At 31.2% G+C, this 9956-nt stretch overlaps 2 protein-coding genes and 1 non-coding gene across 8 annotated transcripts in view; all 3 read left to right on the top strand.

Moving 5' to 3' along the window:
• Nucleotides 1-1006: 1006 nt before the first annotated feature.
• Nucleotides 1007-1078, top strand: TRNAP-AGG. Its single transcript has one exon. It is a non-coding gene; the product is annotated as a tRNA-Pro (tRNA).
• Nucleotides 1079-3229: 2151 nt separating this feature from the next.
• Nucleotides 3230-4558, top strand: LOC111458937 (CASP-like protein 4C1). 3 transcript variants are annotated; one of them, XM_023101824.1, is made up of 3 exons: nucleotides 3230-3257; nucleotides 3290-4147; nucleotides 4236-4558. In XM_023101824.1, the coding sequence occupies exons 2-3, from the start codon at nucleotides 3593-3595 to the stop codon at nucleotides 4455-4457; spliced, it is 777 nt and encodes a 258-aa protein (XP_022957592.1). In that variant the 5' UTR covers nucleotides 3230-3257; nucleotides 3290-3592; the 3' UTR covers nucleotides 4458-4558. The 3 variants fall into 3 exon arrangements, with proteins under 3 accessions (XP_022957592.1, XP_022957591.1, XP_022957593.1); XM_023101825.1 differs by lacking the exon at nucleotides 3230-3257 and having other exon boundaries at nucleotides 3265-3837; nucleotides 4012-4147; XM_023101823.1 differs by lacking the exon at nucleotides 3230-3257 and having other exon boundaries at nucleotides 3261-4147.
• Nucleotides 4559-7314: 2756 nt separating this feature from the next.
• Nucleotides 7315-9956, top strand: part of LOC111458484 — a 22119-nt gene continuing 19477 nt past the window's right edge. For 2 of the 4 annotated variants that reach the window (XM_023101186.1, XM_023101185.1), the window contains exon 1: nucleotides 7315-7800. In XM_023101186.1, coding sequence (XP_022956954.1) covers nucleotides 7579-7800 — 222 coding nt within the window. In that variant the 5' untranslated portion in view covers nucleotides 7315-7578. The remainder of the gene's footprint in view (nucleotides 7801-9956) is intronic. The other 2 variants (XM_023101188.1, XM_023101187.1) reach the window with 2 other exon arrangements.

Raw genomic sequence — 9956 nt, 5'->3', positions numbered from 1 at the left:
TTTTTTTTTTTTTTTTTTTTTTTGTATTTTAAATTTTACATATTTGTGTATTTATGTAGTCTTTCACCACACACATGTGTGTTAGGACCCACGGAACTATCAAATTGATCAAGTTGTCGAATGGACTCTGACTTGCCCTTCGACAACTTGATCGACCTTGATTTTTCTGTTTTAGTAGTCAAAGACCTACGTTGACTCGAGTTTATGAGCTAGCACTAAGAGTCTTTTTTCTCTTTGGGTTCGTAGGCACAATAGACTTGAAATGGATCAAACTATTTGTTTTACCGGAAAGATGGCATTAAAATTATTTATTTCATTTATTTTTACATGCCACTTGCAATATCAATTTTATTGAATTAAAATTGCCAACGTCATAATTATAAATACCATTTTTGTTTAGGCTATTAAATCACTCTAGGAATGTTTATATTTTGAGGGAAATCCAAATTGGGCCTTCTGAAAATTGGGCCTTCAACAGTTCATACACTCCATCAAACCTACACACGCTTCATCAAAGCACGCCACAAAGTAAAGATGGTAACCTTCAATGATTTTTTATTTATATATATATATATATATTCCCGAATCGGGCTTCATAAACTCCAACACCATATTAGATAAACATGAAGTTCCATCTCAAAATCACGAAGATCGCAAGGTTTCTCTATTTTTTTTACTACTATAGACGATGTTTTTGGTTTAACTTTTCTATAAAAGAAAAAATTATTTTGTGAGTAATTTTAATTTTGGGCGTACGTGTGTATATATTGTGTTTGTGATTGTATATGACTGTGGATTTAAACTTTGGTTTAATAAATCTATTCCATACCCATCTTTATGAATTCATTTCAACTATTGCATCAATTCAAATATAAATATAAACACACACATATATATATTCTCCACCAATATGGGTTGAATTCAAAAATAATAATTAACAAAAAAACATAGGAAACGTAAACCCTTAATTTATAATTTAAAAGTTGTTTCAAACAAATTCAACAAAGGGCATTTGGTCTAGTGGTATGATTCTCGCTTAGGGTGCGAGAGGTCCCGAGTTCAATTCTCGGAATGCCCCTTTTCTTTTTTAGTTTCCATTTTTCTTTTATTTTTATAAACGCACTTTTTTGCCCCGCCGAAAAAAGAGCTTTGGGCCCTACCTATAACGGTCGGACCAATAAAAAAATCAATTTCGTGGGCTTCCATTATTTTTGTCCATCTGAAATAATATAAAACTCTCATATTTTCAATTTTTTGGTTTTTAAATAAGGATATTTATTTTTATTATTAATGTAGCAAGTTGTAAGACTCTAAATACGTGACTATGATTTATTATTATTATTATTATAGCTTTATAAAGTTGTAGAATATGATTATATCCCAAATATAAAAATATTAAATTCATATATATCCGTATATTTTTTTTTTAAACTTAAACCTATATCAACTTATTCAAACCTATATTCTCGACTAAAATGTTAGAATTTTGAATCCTTCCCCTCAATTACAAAATTCTAATCTTTAAAATTTAGAACGATGCTAAATCGGAGGAGAATAGTTTAAAAATAATAATAATAATAAACTCCTATAATTGATTTTATAAGTAACACTTTAAACAATTTAAATTTGAGTTTGATATGAATTAATTTACAAAATTTATAAGTTTATCATAAATATATTAAATACTTTAAAAAACGGAGACACATACAAAACGCCTTTATTAAATTACTATTTAAGAAAATTCCAATTTATGATTCTCTCTCTTTTAATTTAATCGGAAATTTTCAACCAACATCCGAATTTTATTATTGTTCGATCAAATTAAATATATATATATCATGACGACATGACGAAAATTGAAATGCCGAAAAATACGGAAGATGTCGGCTACATAATTATAATTACGATGAACTTTCTTTTTTTTTTCTTTAATTTAAATAGTTTCCGTTGTAACCCATTTAAGAAAAATGTATATGAATATTGATATTTCATTTTCAGATTTATTTTAGGGCCAATCTATGATTTCTATATGAATAAAAGTTTAAAATTCAAAATTATTACTAGTCGGACCATGTAATGAAATCATGTTAAGAACACAATTTATGAAGAAAATGAAAATAAACTAATTTAAATAAAGTTTTTTTTTTTGTAAAAAAAAAAAAATAGAGAGACTTAAAAGAGACAAAATTATGAAAATATTGTCTTATGTTTTTTAGGGCAGCTTTTCATGTTATGTTGACTTTTGTGTTCAATATTTTATCATGTTGTTGACCAAATACACCCACATACTCTTATCTCACACTTTTAAAATTTTATAATTTCACTATTTATTTTTTTGGAAAAAAAAGATAACTTTTGAGTGATAAACCTATAGATTTGATTAATTTGATTGTAAGATTTCAATTTCAAACTAAATGTCCAATAAATTTTTGTTTCAAAATTGATATAAGAAAGTATTCTGGTTTGTTATTATATAAAATTGTCAAATTTGAAAGAAAAATTATAATGGAGCCAAACATTCAAATTATTCCACCAATAATTTATTTATTTTTTTGTTAATGAACAGTGAAAAACAAATTATTAATTTTTTGAAATGATGTGTTATCTATTGGAGTATATTTAGATGGTTAATAATTAGTTTATGTATCCCACTAAAATCTGTACAAAATTTGATATCTTTTATAGTAAAATTTTAAAGGATTTTATATTACTCATTTTATTAACATCAATGGATTAATTTTTATTCATTGTAGAGTCCAATTTGTAAAAATTGATAAACTCATCGATTTTTAAAATAATAATTAAATTTTATAGACAATACTTCTAATCAAAACGCGCTTTCATCCCCATAATTCAGCAATTATTTTGTGTTAATAATTTCAACCACTTAATTTGAGTGTGAAGAATATTTGTTAGGTGAGTTATAATCATTTGAGAAAAAAGGCACTTTTGATTAAATCAATTAACATTTTTCTAAATATTATACTTTTTTTAAAAGTTAAATCAATCAAACACTTCACCATGAAAAATTTTAGAAATGAAATATAACAGATCCTTCCTACACTAAAATAGAATTAAATTGGATATTCCGGCGCTAAAAAAAGAAAGAGAAGTTATTTATTAGTAGCAGTGAATTTTTTTTTATAAGATTAAAAAAAAAAAAAAAACTTATCCTAACGAAGGGAGGGGACAGGCCAGAGAGAGAAGAAAACCCAAAAATTTAAAAGCAAATTTCTCCATCACTGTCCTCAGAGCCCCTCTCTCTCTCTCTCTCTCTCTCTCTCTCTCTCTCTCTCTCTCCAGTTCTCTCTGCTAGCCGCTTTGAATAATTTCCCACTCATTTTTTCACACAACCCTCTCTTCTAATGGAACCCTTGCCCTCGCCCGTGACTCCACCGCCATCTCCCATCTCAACTTCATCTCTCTAATCCAAAATCCTAATCCTCTGTTTTTCTCTCTCTTTTACAGCTCAAAAGGGAAAACAGGAAATCCAAACCTTACCTTATATTCCTCCTCTGTCTGCAACAATCAATTTCACCCCCATTTCATGTATGACCTACTACTCTACCTGTAGCAAACTGCGACGGCGACCATGCGATCCCCTCAGTCACTCCGTAACGGCGGCGGCACACCATCGCCTCACGCTCGAATCCCTACTCCTCACCATCACTTTCACTCGACCGTCTCTGTTCAGAAACTGAAGCGCTTCAACTCTCTAATCCTCGTCTTCCGTTTGTCTACCTTCTGCTTCTCCCTTGCCTCTGCTGTTTTCATGATTACTAACTCTCGCGGCTCTGGATCCGATTCCCCTCGCTGGTACGATTTCGACGCCTTCAGGTACGCCGTTTGCCCTCTTTTCCGATTCTTCGCATTCGAGGTATTTCTCCTGAAAATCAAATACAACAGACGAGATTTTCGAATTGGAACCACAACTAATTCCGCACATACGGAAACGCACATTTCCATACTAAAAAACGCACTCTATTACCGAACTAACGCTTTCCTGACCAGGTACGTCTTCGCGGCAAACGCCATAGTCGCAGTGTACTCACTGTTCGAAATGATTGCCTCCGTGTGGGAAATCTCGAGAGAAGTGACGCTCTTCCCTGAGATTTTACAAGTCTGGTTCGACTTCGGCCATGACCAGGTCAAAACCCTAACCCTTTGCCTTTTTTCTTTTTTCTTTTTTCTCTATCTTCTGGTCTAAATCGGAAATTAGGGCTCTGATTCCATAGGCGTTCGCGTACCTTCTTCTCTCTGCGGGCTCCGCAGGGACGGCTCTCTTGATAACTCTGAGGAGAACCGACACGTGTAGGGCTACCAGCGCCTTTTGTGTTCAATCCACGATCTCGATTGCATTGGGATTCGCCGGTTTCCTGTTTCTCGGGTTATCCTCGCTGCTTTCGGGTTTTCGGGTCGTCTGTTTCGTAATCAACGGCTCTCGTTTTCATTTATAACCTTACTTCCTTCAAGAGGACTTCCACCGCTGAATTTTTTGGTGCGTCATGTCGTTTGATTTGCCTAATTATATCTAATGGTCCTTCATCTTTTTCTTTTTCTCCATTTGGTCCTTAATTTATCTTAAAATTAACAACTCTCAATTATATCTAATTAGTTTAAACATTAAATTAAATTTTAAATAATATATAATAACTACTACATTTTAAAAATTTTAATTTTCTATGTAATTGTATTTGGTATTGAAATTTTAAAAAAAATTAATAAATTTTTAATTTTCAATTTTGTGGTCTAATTTTTAAAAAAATTAATATGAATATATATTTTATGTATAATTAAATCTTAAATTTTCCATTGGTTTATTATATACAAAATAAAAAATTAGGCACGTTTTTAGAACATGAAATTAAAAGTGTGTTTATTAAAATTATCAAGAGAAATTAAGAATTTTAAAGATTTAAGGATCAAATTGAAAAAGTTAGTTTGAAAAGATTTTGGACCATTTGATATGTTCCTTTGTTCTTGTTTTGTAAGGTGTGTTATTGTGTTGTTCTTTACTCTCCCACGTCGACATGTCGTCTCTGGCTTCATTTTTAATATTTGGGTAATTCTTTTTGTGTATAGTCATAGTATTAGTAGCTCCTCTTATGTATGATTTTAATTCTTTTGTGGTCATATAGAATAAAGTTTTATTATTTATTGAAGGATTTTATTATTATGGAAAATTATGATTATTAAAAGTATCCAGCTCTCCCAATCTACCTATTCATAATCTCTATTTTTTTTTAAGAGTTTTTATTTTTATAAATTTAATATTTTGAGAGTTAAAAATAAATGTGATTACTTGAATTTGAGCTTAGGTCTCGATCACGTGGAAATCTTAATCATTTTAGAGTTAAAAAATAAATGTGGCTGCTGGGATTCGAGCCCAGCTCTCCACGGCCACAACGTGGAATTCGATAATTATGGTTCTTAAATATACAAGAAAAATTAAAATAAAAAATAAAATAAAAAAGTATAAACAAGTGTTAAAAAAAATACTATTGATATAATTAACTTAAGATAAAGATAATAGGTGTATTTTTAAGGCCATATATAATTTAAAATTAAAAAATAAGAGAAATAAATATCTTTGAGAATTAAAAAATAATAGTGGTTATTGAGATTTCGAGATCTCTACCGTTACGTGGAATTATCGCAAGTCATCTAATAAATTATATTTTAAGTTTTTTTTTTATTTTATTTTATAAAATTAACATTTTTAGAATTAAAAAAATAAATTGGCAGTTAGAATTTGAGTCTAGATTTCATGCCACAATATGAAATTCTCATCCTTAAACAACCGTGACAGGATGTTAAATGGGTCTATTATTAAACAAATTGCCAAAATAATAATAATAATAATAATAATGAAATTTCTTAAATTATTTTGCATGTTAATTTAATATATATTCTTGTATTTATTATATTTTTATTGAATTCTATAATTGTTTTTCAACATTTAATATTTAATAACTCTTAAAAATAAGTTTTTAAATGTTTGAAAATTTATTTTTCGAAATAAATATTAAAATTAAGTGTAAACCTTAATTCAGGGTTTAAACATCACATTTTGAATCCACAATTGAAATCAACCCGACGTTTATTTCTATAATTTAATAAAAATTAGTTGAATAAAAAAAACCAAAAATAACAAAATAGCTGTTCACACAAAATTTAACATGTAAATAATAAAAACATTATTATAAATTTCAAACCATGTATAGACTCAGAAGCTCAAGGGAAAGCATTACGTGAGCGAAATCTTGATGTTTGATTACCACACAGCATGAGATTAGTGAGATTTGTGCTCATATCTTCACTTACTTTCGTGCCTATTCACTTAGATCTTTAAATTTTAAAATTTATTTAGAAAATACATATAAATTAAAAAAGTTTACTAATATCTTTTATCTTAAAAAAAATCGGTACCATTCATAAAAAGAATAAAATTTGTTATCTCAATATATAAACGAAAATTGTCTGGATTATCTCCTTCTTACATTTTAAGGTATTGATAATAAAAGTACAACATTTAAAAGTATTAACGTTACGTTTAGAAATTTTACAGATATTTTTTTAAACGTAATATTAATGTGGATATACTAACGACAAAAATATTTTTTTTTAGTAGCTTGGATGGTAACCAGAGTTCAACATGGTTGAGACCTAGGTGAAGAACAAAATGAAAACAAATTATTATAGATATTTATTAATTACCTCAACTGAATAATTAAAGAACAAAATGAAACGCAACAATTAATTAAACAACAGACGAAACATAATCGTGATTAAGAACAAATGGACAAAAGCTCGATGAAGATTAATTCGACAAAATTTCGGTTTATTTTTAATAATTGGAGGATGGGTAAATATTATGTTTTTTTTTTGTTTGTTTTGTTTTTAGTTTCCAATTTTCAAAATTAAAAAGAATTATCTTATAAAAGGTACAATAATTACATTAAAAAATAAGATAACATCAAACATAATTATACATTTAGAAAAAGAAAAATATTATCGAACAAAAGTATGTATTATATAAAAGAAAAAGAAAACAAAAATACTTTAGAAAATAAATTATTTATTTATATTTACTTACCGCAAAATCGAGTTAGTCGATAAAATATAATTACTTTAAAATTTAATTTAAGGAAGCTTATGCTTGCCAGCTAATAGGCCTCATAAAATTCGCCAATATGGACAGCTAATTCCACTCTCGCGAATTTTAAGATTCTTTTTTTGTTTTTTTTTTTCTAACTCAAAATTCTTCGGGATTTAATATTTATTTATTTATTTAATATATTCCAAATCCCAATTTTTTATTTTCTTTTTTAGAAAATGTTAATTTTCGTCTTCCTCCCTTCCATCCACTCTCTTCGTCTCTTGTCCGAAACTTTCTCACAGGCAGCGAGGCCTCAAGCAGTTTCCTTCTGATTCTGTATCAAATGTAGAAGAAAACACTTCCGACCACGAGCTCTCAAGAACTTCAATTCACTCCTTCAGCTTCTTCTTCTTCTTCTTCTTCTTCTTCTTATTGTTTGTTTTTTTTTTTTTTTTTTTTGTGTGGAATTTTGTGGTCTTATGTCTTCTACCTTCAGTCCTTCTCGGAGTCCGGGGAGTTCTCGGCTCCAACTGTTGGGACCCCTGTCTGGAGTCTCTCGCTTGAGATCTTCATCGCTCAAGAAGCCTCCTGAACCGTTAAGAAGGGCCGTCGCTGATTGCCTCTCTTCCTCCGCTGCTTATTCGCATCATGGAGGTCCCTCTGCTTCCGTTCTCGTTGCCGAAGCTTCCAGGACCCTCCGGGTGAGTGATTACGGAATTTTTGCTTTTCGTTTCGTTTGGATCTTGCAATTCTGCTTGGATTACTATAGAATCTGCCTTTTTTTGATTCGGTTATTTAGTTATTTTATTGGAACTTTTTGTTCGTTTGACTTGAGCCTGCGTGGGTTGAGGGAATTTCGTCGGGTCTGAGCTTAATTTTTTGCCTGGTTGTGGGCTGGGATTTATAACCATGTCTCGCTTCTTGTGCCCATGAATGATTCTTTCGCTTTTGCGATTGAATTGTGCCGATATCAATCTGTCTTTTTTTTTTTCCTTTCGTTTTCTAATGTCGAATGTTTCGGAATTGGACATCGGAAGTGTCGTTTGTGCTTTTTGTAGCTTATCGGTGACATGAGAATAATTACAGCGTCCGAGTGGAAGTATAAATATCGCAATTTACTTCTTTTAGGTGAATGCGTTCTCGTCAATCAATTATTTTTTTTAAAAAATAAATCACAACTAAGGAAGACCGTTCAAATACTCATGTCCAATTGAACTATATGAAACTTGTGCTGATTTCTATTGGGGTACATTTGCATCATGGGATAATTCTCAGTGAATCGGTATTATCTTCATCCTCTTTAATTTACTATTTTTTTTTGTTTAATTTATGCGTTTGTATATCTGCATAATGTTGTGCTTTCTGTTTAATGTCCACGTAAAATATAGAACTGTAATGAATATAGTGATGGTTTAATAGTACATAGCTGGCTACTCAACAAAGAAAATTTTTGCGTATCATGGTTCTTGTTTGAATACTTATTAGCTGCACGTTATCAGCAAATCCAACTGGTTGAGGCATGACTTCCATACCACAATTCTGATCTTCAAAAACACCTTTTAAAATTTGAAATTCTGTCACCATGGAATCACTGTGATAAGAGAAAGCTAGGTCCAGCTGGAACAAGGTTTTTTTAGGGGCATTGTCAACTCAATTGTTCCTCGTCAATCAGTTATACAAAGTCTCCTACGTCGGAAAAGATAGCAATCCTTAAGGTTGTCTTCAAGTATTGCCCAACTAACACTCATCTTATGGCACAAAGTCATTACGAGTTGGTAGTTCCACAACGTTTCAAGTGGGTTGCAGATGGTGGGGCCAAAGAGCCTAATAAAAATCTCTGGAAAGCAATGACCTTTGGCTTCCCATCTTTTTCCTCGTTTGTTAAATTCTGTATTGGGAAGAGCTTGAGTTTTTATTTTTTGAAAAATTCGTGAGTTATTCCCACGTTGTCTCATCTTTCAAATGAGAAGTTTCATTTTGTGGCTTCTATGTTACTGGGGGTTTGATCCTTCCGCCTTTTTGTCGTTAGGTTTGTCATGTGATTCTTTTGGCAGAGGGACGTTAGATATCGTGGGTGTTCTTTCTATTCTTTAGGATTGACACATGTTTCAAGGGAGAAGGGAATCTAGGCTTTAGGATCTCGATTCTTCTAGGGGGTGCTCTTCCAGTGATTTCTTTTGTCTGTTGGTCGTCCATTCCCCTCCCCAATTTGCCTTTGCTGTCTCCTCCATCTGGAAGGTTAAAATCTCTACAAAGTTTAATTTTTTTGTATGGTAGATTTTACATGGGAAAGCCAACATGAAGGATCGTGTCGAGAGACGCTCTTCCATTGTGTTGTACCTGCAGTGGTTTGTTCTTTGTTGGTGTCAAACTGAGGGCTTGCATCACTTATTGTGGGGTTGTTACTTGTTCAGTCTCTCAGGTTTTGTTGGTTGGTGCTTTTGACTTACGTTTGGTGTGGAATAGCGATGTTTACACTATTATTGAGGAGGTGCTCCTAGGCTTGCCTTTTGGGGAAGACATTTATTGTGGCAAACTAGCTTATTTGCTATTTTGCAGGGAGTTTCGCTTGAGAGAACAATCGGATTTTTAGACAGGTGGAGTACTCATTTGATGGGTTTGGAAAGTGGTGAGGTTCAATGCCTCCTTGTGGACCTTGGTTACTAGGTCTTTTTGTTACTATGATCTTAGGTTGATTTTGTTGGATCAGATTCCCATTTAATGGTTGATCTGAGTCTCTCTTTCTTTTTGGACTTTTCTTTTTGTATGACCTTAAACATTTTTTCATTTCTCTGAATGGAAGCTTGATTTCTTGCACAAAAAAAGAAAAAAAAGAAAAAAAAAAAAAAAAAAAAAA

This window comes from Cucurbita moschata, unplaced genomic scaffold (assembly GCF_002738365.1).
Source record: "Cucurbita moschata cultivar Rifu unplaced genomic scaffold, Cmos_1.0 Cmo_Scf00021, whole genome shotgun sequence".
NCBI classification, from domain to species: domain Eukaryota; kingdom Viridiplantae; phylum Streptophyta; class Magnoliopsida; order Cucurbitales; family Cucurbitaceae; genus Cucurbita; species Cucurbita moschata.
The sequence above is the reverse complement of the archived record's forward strand: the minus strand, read 5'-3'. Positions and strand labels throughout refer to the sequence as shown.